Source organism: Xiphophorus couchianus, chromosome 5 (genome assembly GCF_001444195.1).
Source record: "Xiphophorus couchianus chromosome 5, X_couchianus-1.0, whole genome shotgun sequence".
Classification (NCBI taxonomy): domain Eukaryota; kingdom Metazoa; phylum Chordata; class Actinopteri; order Cyprinodontiformes; family Poeciliidae; genus Xiphophorus; species Xiphophorus couchianus.
In genome coordinates, this window is record NC_040232.1 from 28941741 (window position 1) to 28957347 (window position 15607).

Here is a 15607-nt window from a genome sequence, read left to right on the forward strand (position 1 = left end):
AAACAAACAAAAACAATTTGTCATGATGGGTTTTAATCGTCTGACCCACATGCAAGAACACCCACAGAACAAGGGAAATCAGTAAAATTATATTTATTGCAGAGAATGACAGTCAGAAAAAAAAGGGGAAAAAACTGGTCCGGAGAGGATACGATGCTTCTGGTTGGAGCTAAGGGTGAGGGAGTATGGTGAGTTCGATGACTGGAGGAAATGGTAAAGTGCTGAAAAAAAAACCCTTAACGTTCTTACTTCAGCTGAGATGATACGGACCGGGGGGGAAGGTCTGAAGGATCCTGGGCGGATTACTTGAGGTCGAGTGTTGCTGCTTCACTTATGGTGGTGGGGCAGCTCTGGAGGGCGGACGAGATCTGGGCGGGTTTCGTTTATGGCCGGAGAGAGGGAGGCAGCGAGCGTGGAGATCCGATCACCAAGGTGGGATTCAGGGACTTGGGCATCCGGTGGGCAATAATCCACCGGCGTCACAAGGAGAGGTTCTGCGCTGGATTTCCACTAAGGGGTTCACAGCTTCTGTAGTGAGAGTTCCTATGGAGGCACAAAAAAAACCAAGAATCACTAGAAATTCACAAAGTTCGATCACTGGAGAACTTCAGGTGGCCTGTAATACCAAAACTGGCAAACACTCTGGCACTGGTGTGTAGGCTGCCTCCTCCTCTTATGCTCCTCCAAATGAGATCATGCAGTGCAGGTGATGAATATCAGCTGGTCCACGCCCTCCAGGAATGACTGCCAGGCGCCCTCTGAAGGATGGACAGGGAAACAGCAACCCCAACCACAGACAGGAAACACCCAGGAACCCAACACAATTTATGTTTTTGGATGTTGTCAACACCCTTCAGGAAAATGGCAGCTCTGTTAAGTTCAACGTTCTCTCAAAATATTAACACAACCCATTAAATTGTTTGAATTAATTTGTTTAAAACTTTAGTAGCATTAGTTAGGATCAGATTCCATCACTCAGAAAGATAAGAGTAAGAACAATATGACAGACAGTATCATTTAACCAGCTCAAGATTTTTGTTTTGTTTTTGCTTCTGTATTTAAGCATCCTTTGCTTCTTGCTGACTAAGAATGACCAGTTTTGCTGCAATTAAATGCAGTAAAAACAAAAAGCCATTTCTTCATCTATCTCTCCTAATTCTCGGAGCAGCTGTTAGCTGCTTTTCATTGATATTACCAGAAATGTAGAAAACCCAATAATCCTGCTCCCATGGGGGCAGTTTGGGTCTGCCCTTCGATTTTTTTATTTTTTATTTTTTTTACTTAATCCACATCCTCACAATGCCGTAGTAGGGTCAATATTTTAATTTAAGGGCACCTTACTCCACTTAAAATGAGAGCATTTAGGTGTCAGCTTAACTGTGTGTAGATACAGTGCCTTGCAAAAGTATTCGTACCTCTTGAACAAAAGATATTAAATGGCCTTCGAAATGTTTACAAATAAAATCTGAAATATTGTGTGCATTATAATTCTTGCCTAAGATGTTGGGAATAAACTTGATTCATACTGTAAAACATTTCATATATATAAGGCATTACTTTGTGTTGTTCTAGTAAATTAATTCCCAATAAAATACAACAAAGTGTGGCTATTGCAAGATGAAATAAAATGTGAAAAAGCTCAAGAGAAATGAAAACAAGAGGCTGTATTTGGACCAGACGCACATGAGCAAAGGCTAACCAACTGGGAAAAATGGACACATGAACCTATTTGGTAGAGTACAGCCACTCAATTAAAAACCCCGCCCTGCAGCGTTCTGCAGACACTCTCTCACTTTCTATCTGACCTCTGGATCTGACCTTAAACTCACTAGCAGCTGGTCAAGAGAAGAGAGCTATAATTCATGTTTTCTTTCTGGGCCAAACTCAGTACAGAAATATTTATTTACAATAAATACCAGATTTGGGTTCTGTCCCCTCCTTATAATTTCTCATGCATTATTTTCAGATCCTGACATGACGCTAACATATTGTTAATAAAGTGTTTTTAAAACAATCCCACAAAACTGCACAGAAAGGGCAAACATGTCAAGTAACAAAAGTTCACATTCAGTGAAAAAAAGAAGTCCTACCGTTTACTCTCAGCTTCTTCCTTTGCCATGTTTTGTTAAAAGCAGTCTTTTCTTTGTCACTAACTAAACTCCTTGCAGTTTGATTTGTACACTTTTCTGCAAAGTCAGAATGCTGCTCACAGTGCAGATTGTGAAGATAAGGAGTATTAATTAACTTTTTGTGCTGTAATGACTGTCAAGTGCATAAAGTAGCGTTTGAAGACGTGTGATCGTGTCAATGTGCTGCAGCGTGTTCATCTCCACACAATCGAGCCCTGCTATAACAAGCTTCAACTGAAATTATGCATTTAGAAGATGGGATTTGTTTTGCGTTTCTCACCGAGTTTTGAATTGAAGTTTGCTCGCCCACATATGTGAGGCTTTAGGACCTTCACCTCTCCTGGGAGTTACTCATACGCCTCCCTCACCTCCGTCTCACCCCCTTGTTTTACTCCCTCTCTTTCTCTCTCTTGCAAACAGCGTGGCGTGCAGAGGGCACCTGTCCTCAACACAGCAGTTTCATCTGTCCTGATTTTGTCTTTATCTCCCACCTCACCGAGTGCTCTGCAGGTCTTTATAATTAAAACTCAATTAATAGCTTTCTGTGCTCTGCTCTCTGTTGGTGTGACTCGTGGGATGCAACAGAAAGTGGAAAATGAAGACAGTTTTCAAAAGTAAATGTTTCACTCGACTGAAAGTTACCTGCTTGATCAGCTGTAATAACTGAATAAACACTTAATTACATTCAGGGAAAAAAACCCCGTAAAATATATTATTGTTTTTTGTAACTTGTATGTGCTGTTTTTTTAAAATTAGATAACACTTTATTTGACGGGGTAAGACTGGCATGACACTGTCATAAACATGAACGAGTCTTTATGATTGTCTATGACTGTTATCATAAAGTGTCATTCAGTAAATAATGACACTTTTAATGCAAAGTTGCTCTAAAAGTTGCATTGAAAGTCCATTAATAGTGCCGACTTTGCATTATTTTCAAATTAATGACACTTTAATGCAAAGTTGGCACTTTGCTTACTTATGCACACCCCGTAATTAAAGTGTTATCTTTAATCAATATTAACACACTGAATTCTTTGGAGCCTCTCTGAATCTTCTAACACACAAAACAAAAAAAAGAAGTCCTGTATCTGGAATCCAAGTAAAAGAAAAAAAGTAACACTATATATAGAAACTAAAAACCCAAAATAGAGAAATTCACTGAAATGAAAGGAACCAAAGTTACCAAGTTAAACTCAAAAATAACAAGAATGTAGGTCTGTTTATATCTCCTTCTCTGTCCAATAACTACAATTCTACTGGTAAATGGGCTTCCCCATTTACTCTCATTCAACTTTTCTCAGTGCAAAGTGCTGGGCTGATAAATAGAATCACAGATTGCCTGCAGTCAGCAGCATATGTTGTTATTTTGCCATCAGGCAAAGCTGTGTTCATTCGTGAGGAAGGAGTCGAGTAAAATACAGTGTGTATGTATTTCATCGGATTCCCGCCGAAGTGTTTTTGTGCCACAGGAAGAGGCAGCCCATTGAAACTGGAGCAGCAGAAGTGAAATGTAAGTAAATGCAGCGAAATAGTGAACTGAAAAGCACAATAATTTAAGCACAGTGGTGATCAGGTTTGACCATGTAGTGCTGACTCATGTGTGCCATGAGACGAAGCTTCACAGAAGCTACTAACTGTTTTCTCACGAGCAGCTCTGTGGGGAAAATGTGCAGGCACCATAATGAGCGTCCAGAACAGTTTCAGAGTCTTAAAGAATATTATGTCCTGCCCGAGCCAAATGGTCTCTGTCACAAGTTTTACAGATAATAACAGAGATAATGAGGAGATCCAGAAGAAAGAAGAGGAGGGAGGAGGCAAAGGAGCGCTGCATCGGTCGTTAGAGAGAGGGTGGGGGGTTGGCCCTCCATCTTTCTCTCTCTCCTCCTCCAGCGAGTAGCAGAAACCCAGAGAGCCTGGACATTTGAGGATGTGTGAAGAACCGAGAGCTGAGGAACACACACACACACACACACGCCGGCGTGCACCCCCACACACACATACACACACACACGCCCTTTCTGGTCGGCAAAGAAGCAGAGAGATGGAGACAGCAGCAAAGAGTGAAGATGTGAGGTGGATGGGAGGAATGAAGACGAAGAGCAGCACAGACATGTGGGACTGAGTTGCTGGTTCACAACCATCGGAGAAGTTTGAAGGAGTAGTGTTGCTCTCATGGCAGGACCCGCACCGCAGGAGCCCGTCAAGGTGATGCTCACAGCTCTCTCCACCACAGTTTGTCTCTCTTTGTATGTTCAAAGCTTAAATTCATAACATTTATTTTTTTCCATTCAAAACTAAACACGTCAAACCAGAGAAACGTGGGATGCATTTTTCAGTAGGATTTATTTCTTAAATGTTGTATTTTATTTAACTCTGTTTTGAATTCCATAAATTGGGTTGTGACGGAAATAATTTTCTTCTTCTGTCAGTCTGCTCTTTGTTTTAAAGAAGGATTCTTAAAGTTAATTTGAAGAATGTGAGGAAATCTTTTACATTTCCCAAATTCTCTTCTCCTGCCTTTGTGGTCAGGTTTTTAATGGAAGTAAATAAATAAGTGAAAATGAGTAAATTCATAAATAAATACCAAAAAGAAGGATGGGGAAAAATGAAAAATGTATTTATTGTGGCAAACAAAACGAGTCTGTTAAATGTAGGAATAATTTAATATGGTTTACTTATATTTAATACGTTTTTATCCTGTTCTAACTCCATAATTGAAAAATATTGTCATGTATATTCCATACCGAAGTTTTTTCTTATAAAACAATCCTGTGAGTTAATCCGTCTTAAACCAACAAGCAGCAGTTGTCTGTCAGTTTCCAGCCTTGTCAGCCGGTTTTTACTGGCTACTGTAAATCAGCTGCTGTATTATTTTATGTGGGTGGGGGGTGACTTATAAGTAGATTGTGTGAGTTACTGGCCTGTTTCTACCTGTCAGACTATTTCTGATTCATGACGCTTCATTTCCTTCGCGGCCACACAGACATCCACGTTGTCACTTCTGGTCCTTGACACGGTTAAACGAAACGAAGAGCTCCAAATACCGAGCCTCGTTCCCGGAGACAGAAACATCCCGCAGCCCGCATCTCCACGGAAGGCTGCTGAATAATGTTTATTATTTTTGTCTTGATGAAAGCTGTTGCCTCCGGAGGTGCGTGCTCAGCCGAGTGCATCAGTGAGATGAAATTGACTGGACTGAACAAACGCTCAAAAGAGAATAAGTAATGGGACTTTGACAGCGCCCCAAGCCGACATAGCCAAACGGAGGGAATGAGATGGGGGAGAAAAATCCTGCAGCTGTAAGCAAAACACAGTTACCTCACTGAGAGATTCAGGACTCCTGCCGCCGTGTCGGGGCTGTGGTGTTATAACCTCCGACAACCCGAATTTCATTCCAAATATATTGCAGCAACTGTGTGCAATATACCGGGCAGGCATGTTTATGCACACAAGTACATCCGCTGATATATTGCTTTTCAGAAAAAGAAAAAAACACACACACAGTGCCGTCTCTATCCATCCTGGGACGGAGTTCATAAGTTTCTCTTCACCTGAGGATGTGTTGGACAATAAAGCAGGAGGAAGAGTTTTCCAATATATTCTTTATGACTGCCTGAGCTCCAGAGGGTTCAACTCAACTAGTTTTTGTTTTGTTTGTATTTTACCTTTTTAAAATAAGGAAAGTCCCACTTAGATTAAAAAAACAAATAAAAAACATCTTTTTCAAGGGAGTCCTGGCCAAGAGATAGCTAAGGTTATACAACAATTACAAGTTACACAATTAAAATGCCATACAACTAATTATTCAAAACAGTCACAAGTAAAAGAAGTCGTCTCTAGTTCTGTAAGCATGAACATAAAAGTGCTCAATGAAATAAGTCTTTTTGCAGTATGCTCCATGTAGCCAGAACAGAATAAACAAAGGCTCCTTTTTCCCAATTATGTGAAAAACTAAACACAGAATTAGTTTCTGCAGGGAAATGGGACTGAGAGCAAGAAATTATCATATGAATGCAATGAATATGAATCAATATTAGATCATTGATGTGAGGGAACAGCCCAAGCATGGTCTTATAAATAAAAGTGAAGTGTTTTGGGGGGGGGGTTATCTGGTGGGACTAACCTGGAGCACTCTGGACTCTGCACTGTTTCTGGACACATATGGCTTCTAGCTGTCGCATAGTAGTCCCATCGATCAGGACTCTTAAGTTCTAATCAATTGGATCGACTGAAGACATTAGCATACTGATCGTTTCCACTAGGTGCAACCTCCCCAGCCCCTCTAGACTTTAGTTTGTCTTTAACTTGTCTTCCAGACCCAGCAGAAGTGCATAGCCACCCTGGCCCTCTTCTGCTGCTCTGCTGTGCTGATGGTGCTCATCTTTTCCTCCGTGGACATCTGGGGGGACAGTGAGGATGGGATCACAGAGGAAAACTGCAGCAGAGACTGCAGGTGAGAAGTTCTGCCCGAAGACAAAGTTTGAAAGTGTAATTTCATTTTTTTTTTAAATAAATAAATCTGTTTCCCTAGAAAGTTGGAATTAAACAGTCGTTTAGCAGACATTCATTGGGACCCTTAGCAGAGAGCTATACAAGTCACCTATTCACAGACTAATGCAGCCAAGTATGTTGATGGAAAGCTGAGTGGAAGGAAAACTTGTGGCATAAGCACAAGCAACAGGGATAACTGGAGCCCTGACAGGATTCAGGTGTTTGAATGGGCTACATCTGTCTCATCCCTTGTGAGTGTTAATTCACTGCTGCTGTAGAACGTGAGGTCCAGTGTAAAGTTCCCACAGTCCCACTGATGATCTGGGTGTCATCTGCTGATACTTGTCGACTGTGTTTCAAGTCATCTTTCAGGGATTTTTAGAGAACGTAATGCTTTCTTCTACTGACAGATCTTGTGGAGATGATGATTTAATGTCCAGGACTTTGTCCCTGTTAACTCTATCAAAAGTACCTGTACCTGGCTCAATGAAGGTAGTTTCACTGTGCTAGACTGGGGAAAAAAACAGCCTTGCCCTGGACCTCATAGAGAATGCATTAATAATAATCCATGCAAAAAAAGCCCAGACTAAATGCTGAGTATGTATGCTATATACTAAATGAACATATTTTTTAGTACTTTGGCATTTGAATATTTAATATCCTTTTTTGTTTGTCTTACATAATGGTCTGAAATTATTTTTTCACTGCAAGACATACTCATCAAAATTAACAAGAAAAAAAACATTTTGGGCTTATCAGAGAGGAACGCCAAAAGGTCAAACAGCTTCCCACTGAGGTGCAACTTGAATGCTCCATAACTGATGTCGACTTATCCACTGGTGTTTGCTGCAATGCAATTTGATAAGCTAGTTACTCCTGTGATACACTAAAATAAAATTTGTTTATTTAATTTTTGTCATTACTGAGTGCTTTTCAAAGTTTCAAATGTTTTGCAAAATCCTGTAGTGAAAATCTACACTTCTCAACTCAGCTGTGCTTTTATTTTCAGGTTACAGTTTTTAGTGAAAAGAAAAATCATGTTAGATTACTGGTGATAAGATAAAAAAAAAATCCCCCCAGAGATCTCAGTGGTACTGCAAAAGGACAAAAGAAATTGTTTCTTTCAGGATCGTGCTCGCGGAGAACATCCCAGATGACCTCTCTCTCCACGTAGATGGCAGGCATCACATTCCTCTTTCTGTTGGCTTCCAGTCACTACTAGAACAAGCAAAGCTCTCAGTGGAGGTGGTGTCGTCTGTCTGGGATTTAAATGCTTGGGATCTGGAGCCAACACCCGGCACTGCAGCACAAGTATGCGTCGCTCTGCACAAAACTAAACAAAACAGTCATTTTTAAGCGTCCTAACTGAGCAGACACAATTATTTTTAATTAAACACCCGTGTCATCTTTTTAATGAGGTTAGAGCTGCTGAAATGTAAGTGTTGCCCTTTGGAAAGACAGAAATGCTGCTGAAATCCTTGAGTAGAGCAGGACAGAACGTCTCTCTCTTCCTCAGGGTCAGCTTCTGTTCCAGAGGCTGCTCAGGCTGAAATCTCGTGGGGTTAAGCTGAAGATTGCCAGTAGTCTGACAAACTCTTCCGAGCTGAAAGCCTTGGCAGCACACAGTGAGTGCCTGTCACATTTCAACCATATAATTGCTATTTCTTATACTACTGTGACAAATGATGACTACAATTTATATGTCTTTACCTTGCCAACCTGAGGGCATTTTTTTCTTTTTAAGCAAGATCCTGCTGTGTCAGAGAGACTTTGTGAAACTAGTTGGAACCATCTGCACTAGTTTGTCAAGAAGCAAACTGAGGTTCACACTACACTGCCTTAAAATTAAAGCACAGGCTTTTAAATTTTTCACATGTCACATTGCAACAACAAATCCCAGTGAATGTTTTACAGACTAATACATAGGTTTACACATTTTTAGGATAAAACTCTTAAACATTTGTATTTAGTAGATTTAACGGATGGCTCTGAAGAAAACCCAGTGCAACCAGTTACCTTTCATAAGCCGTATGTGAGCGGTCCATATGAAATCAACTACTCTAATGTCAGTAAACAAACAAACAACCAAGGCCACGCTGATGAGGAAATGGACACATAAAATTAGAAGACAATTCTGGAATAAAAAACATTAGATGCACTAAGACCCTCTTCTTGGCTCTGATTGGTTGTTTGTGACTGAGCGCTGTCTTTCTGTAAATAATGTTAGCAGCATTGGGAAATGGCAAAAGAGCTCAATTTTTTCAAATTATTTCTCATGTTATACTATCACAACATAATGAGAGTTTCAACAAAAATGTAAAAACAAAAACACTTTGTTTATAATAGGTGCATACTGCAGCTTTAAGAGGATTGGGCAACAACTTCACTCTCTAGATAAGGTGGTTTATGACAAGTGGCTGCGCAAAATACAAATGTGCATCACACATTTAGAGTTTTATTTTAAAATAAAATGAAAAAAAAAGGCAAAACGTGGTCTAACTTTCTGGCCACTTTAAGGTTGCATTGTGGTAAGCTATGCAAAAAGTCAATGGGTAGGAATACTTTAGCAAGTTATTGTAAGAATCAGCCTTCAGATTGGCAGATCCATTAAAAGTTTTCTGTAAATCACTTTGTCAGCACTGCTGCCTTCTCTCATATCTCAGACAACACGAGGCCAGTTGGCATATTTCCACCGTTCTATCCTTATTATTTCAGACCTTTTCTAATCAAACTTGTCTCTGCTGTTTGTAGATGCCCAGGTTCGTTTTGTCAATATGACAGCTCTCACCAAAGGAGGCCTCCACTCCTCATTCTGGATAGTGGATCGGACGCACATTTACATCGGAAGCGCTGAAATGGACTGGAGGTCACTGTCCAAGGTAACAACAAACATGAGCTGGGCTTGCATTGTTGTAGCCTTTGAGTTGTCAAGTATCACGGGTCTGCAGTCAATTTTAGCCACACACAAAATTATATCACCATACCTGCATCTTAACAGGCCTCAAGGGTGCCCAAAGGTGGCTGCCCAGAAAGAAAAGTAGCATTCCTCTTTCTATTTAGGGTTTAATTCATTGTAGAGGGCAAACCATTAAACATTAATGAAGTTGGAACACTAAAGTCATTATGTAGCTGTTTTGATGTCTCAGCAGTGTATGGAGCTACAACCAAAGCCAAATGTAATGAGACAAAGGAGAGGAAAAAACACTTATGTTTGAGAATATCCATTTGGTGTACAGGAGAATTTATGTAGAAACATAATGTCATAAAACATAAAACATAAAGAAGGAAAACAAAATCCAGTCAATGTCCACACCTAAACCTGACGAACGTTGTGACAGCTCAGAAAAAAACACAGTGCAGAAACAAACATCTGCAGACTTGAATGTAGCGAAGCAAAGTTATGAAGACAAGTGAGCTCAACTCCTCAACAACAGCAGCAGACAGAAAACTTCTAAGTTAGTGCAGTTAAAGGCAGGCTCTATCTTGATGGTCAAGATATGTAGTTGTCTCAGAAAGTGTGTGCACTAGAGACGCCAACTTTCCTGCTGCATCATGTTTTCTCTCTGCTTTTTTTCTCCTCTGACACCCCACAGAGGAAAGAACTTGGAGTGGTGGTGTATAACTGCAGCTGTCTCGCTCTGGACCTCCACAGAGTTTTTTCATTTTACTGGCAGCTTCATGACAGGGACTACATCCCCTCCATCTGGTCGAAGAGAGTTACAGCCCTCTACGGGAAACATGAGGCCCTGGAGCTGCAGCTCAATACCACACCGGCTACCGCTTATTTGTCTGTAAGGAATGCATTATTTTACGATCAGAAGCTGTATTGCATGCTTATGTCCTGAGAAAGTTACATTTTAGGTATTTTTCTTGTGTAGCTGTTGTTGAAATGAAATATATATATATATATATATATATATATATATATATATATATATATATATATATACAAGTGAAATCAATATCAAAACCATAAGATATGTCACACTACCACACAATATAATGCAAAATAATATAATGAACACAATGATGTGATATGATGCGATGTGATTCAAGGCTATACGATACTTATGTAGTACTATAGGATGTGATACCAGACAGTAGATACTGTTTGATACAACAAGAAACAACATTATACAGTGCAATACAATACATTAGGATAAAAAAGAGCACATTCAGTGTGTTGACATATAATTCAACACATTCAAATCTAGTAAAAGTGATACTGTGGGATATAATGTGAAACACCCCAAAACATAGAATACAATATAGTGTGATGTGATCTGTCATGCACTACAGTACGGCACTTTTTTAATACAATTCAGTACAATGCATTACAATTTGGTGCAATGAGAGATTTGATACAATATCTGCAATGCCGTACCATACAATGAAATACAAACAATACAATATCATGAAGGACAGCATGCAATGAGAAATTATGCAAATGGGTTATTGTTATTATGCATTGTCATACATGGTGATACAAAATTATATGAGGCAATGCAATACTATGTGATATAATGTAATATGATTGTGATGTAATATGGTATTTTATGGTAGAATAGCATACAATAAGATACAATATACTATTCATTTATCCTTAGACATTTTCTGACATAACTCAAGCACTGTCACTTTAGTTGCTTTCACAAAAGATTAGTACCCAACAGAGAATTAATTTCACAACAGAAACATGAGCCATCAGTCTAAACATTTCACAAATTCCCTCGTAAAAGAGAAAAAAGAACCTGGTGCACAAATAATAATGATGCAAATGCACTATCGCGTTACAGTCTCATAAGACATTTTGCACAACTCATTCAACATGAAGCGAAAAGTAGTTTAAAGCACAAGGACTGAGCAATCAGAGAAGACTGAGGTTCGCTAGAATAGGGATGCTACCCAGGTCATGTTTTCTAAAAATACATTTTGCAGTTCTTCCTTTGCACTGCCATTAAATTTTATCACCAGATGAGCTATAATTCAATGCTAAATTTGTGTAATAAACTTTTTACTGTTGTTCTAGTCTGCGTAAAATGTTTGCAAGCATCTCATGTTTGACTCTCTTTATAGAAACGTTCATTACAAACTTACAACACATGCACACATGGAACGATTAATCATGTCAGCGTCACACTGAGCAGCACCTTGAGTCTGACTCTTTCAGTGCCATAGCCTAGTTTGATGGCAATAGATCTTGCTACCCTCCAAGCTACAATACACTTATTAGTTGTGTTTAGCACATTTATCATCCTACAGAATGATGCCGTCACAGACCTCTGGATGCTTCACACGCCTCTTTGGCCCCGCTTCCTCTTATGATGATCTAATGGCTGTAGAAGGGGCATCATTGTTTTCTTTGTTTTCTCTACTGCTAATTATGAAGAAAACAAAGAAGGAACTACTGTATCTGGACAATTATCACAAAAAATTTAAATTAATAAAATAAACATCCTTTCTGATCTGGTAGATCTTGTACTTTTTTGAAAATTATTTATTTATTTTTTAAAATTTAAGCAGATGCCTTTTTAATTGCTACATCCTTTCTCCAGACCTCCCCTGAACACTTCTGTCCCAAAGATCGTACAAGAGATTTAGACGCTATCCATCAAGTCATCCAGAGCGCAAAGACGTTTATCTTCATTTCTGTCACCGATTATCTTCCTCTGGTCAAAAGGAGTTTCAGAGGGACTTCAGTCACAAGGTGTGTGAATGTGGAAAAGCTTTGACACTTAGATTTTTTGGGCAACACTTATGAATCTAGTTTGGGTTTGTTTCTGTGGCACAGATGGGTAAGCTCAATATCCTGAGCGCAACAACTGGAAATGGGGGAAATTCATTTCTAAAAACTGTCTGCAGGTATTGGTCGCCTATCGATGAGCTGATCAGAGAAGCTGTGGTGCTCAGAGGAGTCAAGGTCCGCCTGCTCATAAGCTTCTGGAAGAAAACTCACCCCCTCACCTTTAACTTTGTGACCTCCCTCAAGACTCTGTGTATGCAGCTTCACAACTGTTCCCTGGAGGTGGTAGGTGAATCAGTGGACGTTGTAACTTAGTCTCGTTGTACTTTTTTTTTATCATTCAGTGACAGAATTGAATGGATTTCATGACTTCACAGAGGTTTTTCAGTCACAAGGAGCAGAAGGAGGACTTTCAACTGGGTCTCAACCACAACAAGTACATGGTGACCGACAACGCTGTCTACCTCGGTATGCTGTGTCAGAACTGTGTTTTTAATGGATGCTACTTGTAATACAATTATGTCACTACGCAAATAGCGTCAGCACATTTTGAAATGGAAGAACATTACTGTTCACTGAACAATACATGTTCAGAAAGTTCTTCATCATTCAGTTATCAGAAGTGTGTTAATCTTTTAATTGAACCAGTTTTGTACTTTGTATTCCAAAAACAATGTAAAAAATGTGTAAGAAAAATATACAAAAAACAAATCATGCAGTACTTTAAGTTATCAAATACATTTCAAATAAAATATATAACAGTTTGTGATCGTAACATTACAAAATGTGGAAGAGTCCTAGTGGTGCGAATATATTTGCCAATCTACCTTTTGGTTTTCCTTTTTTTTTTACACAACAAGCACAATATGATTTCTTGATGTTTGCCTTGTATATTAAGTCAGCATGGGTGATCTAAAACTGCCAGAAACTGAGGTGAAGTGTATTAGGCAAAGGGTTTAAATAGGTGCCATAACAAGAGATACATTAAATAGTTATGCACCGATTTATAAATATTTCTGATAAAGGCTGCAAAAACATAATTATTAACTACAAGACTTTATCTTTGTTTTGGTTCACAGGAACCCACGACTGGGTCGGGAGCGACTTTGCAATAAATGCAGGAGTGGGACTGGTTGTCAGAATGAAAGACAGTACCAAAGACACCGGAGCAACAATCCTAGAGCATATTAAAGCTTCGTTTGAGAGAGACTGGAGGTCACGTTATGCCAAGAACCTACAAAAAAGCAAAGATCAGCAGGGAAAATATAGACTCTTGCAATGGTCTAAAAGCCAATGGGAAACCAAGGAGGAAAAGGAGTGGAACAACCCTTTATAAGCACATAATTGTGCTACTACATCCTTATACTGTCTTTGCCTGAGAACTGCAGATTTTACAAACATGTGCACAAATGAAAGTGTATAATCACACTAACTGACCTAAATCTGAATTTGCATCATTAATCTGAACTATTAATCAAAATAAGGTTTTGACTCAGCTGCAAAATACACCAGTGGCAACTATATACTCAGTGAGCTGTGATGTGAGCATGTACCTACTACTGCATGACCAATGCAACCAATATTCAACTGCACTGTATATGCAAGTGACAGCATAGCAAAAATATGTGCTGTTTGTGAGATCTACTTACCACACTCATTCAGTTTTCCTTAATGATACATTGTTTTTTTTTCTCTTGTATATTACGTTTACAAATTGTTTGAATAATTGAAGAATGAATTAGGTTTAATTTAACAGTAAAGAACTTATTGCTGTGACTCAGTCCATCTTCTAGGTGACAGGCAGATGTGTTTTATGCAATGTGAATCGTCTGATTGAAAATGTGTCATTTTTTCCAGTTGGTGCAGGGCTCTGCAGGATTATCAACATGTTTACACACATTATAACCCAACAGGAGCATCATGGTCATGGACTTGAGCATGAGGTATGTGTCTTCTTTGCCGTTTCAGAAAATTGACAACTTGCTCCAAGTGAAAGAATCATGAATTCTGTTCTCAACCAGAAATTCTCGAAGGAAGACCTCCGGATGTGTGACCTCAAGGTCAAACAAGCATTTTCACATGATGCCAGTTTGGTTTGCACAGGTGTTTTCCCTTATTAAACAAAATCATAATTTTAAAGCCTCTGATGTGTATATTTCATTTAACTATATCTCATATGTCATATAAGACTTATTTTGAAAGTATATGGTTAAAGAATGTATTCACTTCAGTGCTTCTTTTTCTTTTTTGAAAAAGCATACCTGCTTGTATTAGCATGACATCTGAAGAATATATTTTGTGATAATTAAGGTGAGTCAAGACAAATAAAAGTCGATTCGAAGTTCCTCAAATCTTCCCGATGCTAAAACATATTGATATTCTTTCTTAAGGTTGCATAGGGAGTAGCTTACATCAACATCCTTGTCTAGATTTCAGTGGAAACATTTCAGTGGGATTATTTTGAAAACGATTTCCTTCACCTTACTGGTTAGAAGTAATTTTACAGGAGTAGTCTTTAGTCTTCCTTCAGTTCAGGTCTGCAAAGAAGAAAAAAGTCTCTAATTCATAGTAAAATACCGGCAGCTGTGATAGCCAGAACTTTACCATATAAATTACATTTTGGTAACCACAGTTACCGGTATTTTACCATAAATTAGAGACATGTTGTTGTTGTTAGTTTTTTTCACAGTGTGGGTACAAAATGAAGGAGTACAGCAATTTCTACTCTAGAGTGAGCAACTGGTTATGAACGTTTGGCGGTTTCAGACGGATTTTAATACAACTATAGCAAAAATATTTCAAAGAAATACTAACTGAAATACAATCAAAGGTAAATGGATGGATGTCGTGATTGTGAACTCGGTTTACATTTAGCCACAAGATGGTGCTTTTGCCTCATGAAACGAAATCTCATTGCAGCCAAAGTTTGGCGCAGTAAGTTGTTTTTTTGGGCGGGGGGGGTTTCTACCTTCACAGTGAATGGCGTGGACCGCTAAGAAATAACGTGCTCCTGTCCGTTTGGATTTGACTGTTTGATCGATTGAGTCGGTAAGTGTGTTGTGACTATGGCAACGGACTGCTAGCTGTTTTAGCGTTTCGCCTAAAAACAAGGTGTATTTGACAGAAGATAAGTAGATATTTTTATTTGTCATACGTCTTTTTGTTGCAGTTCATTTGTTTACATATCGCTGATACATCAGCGCTGACTCTCCCTGTGTGACAGCAGGGAGGAAGAGGAGGA

The 15607-nt window shown here is 39.1% G+C and overlaps 1 protein-coding gene across 2 annotated transcripts; it reads left to right on the forward strand.

Moving 5' to 3' along the window:
- The first annotated feature begins 3674 nt into the window (after positions 1–3674).
- pld5 (phospholipase D family member 5) lies at positions 3675–14596 on the forward strand. 2 transcript variants are annotated; one of them, XM_028016379.1, is made up of 10 exons: positions 3675–4337; positions 6449–6585; positions 7751–7934; positions 8140–8248; positions 9375–9502; positions 10217–10414; positions 12179–12330; positions 12486–12655; positions 12744–12834; positions 13446–13707. In XM_028016379.1, exons 1-10 carry the CDS (start codon positions 4305–4307, stop codon positions 13555–13557), a joined length of 1314 nt encoding a protein of 437 aa, XP_027872180.1. In that variant the 5' UTR covers positions 3675–4304; the 3' UTR covers positions 13558–13707. The 2 variants fall into 2 exon arrangements, with proteins under 2 accessions (XP_027872180.1, XP_027872179.1); XM_028016378.1 differs by having other exon boundaries at positions 3679–4337; positions 12486–12651; positions 13446–14596.
- The last annotated feature ends 1011 nt before the right edge of the window (positions 14597–15607 follow it).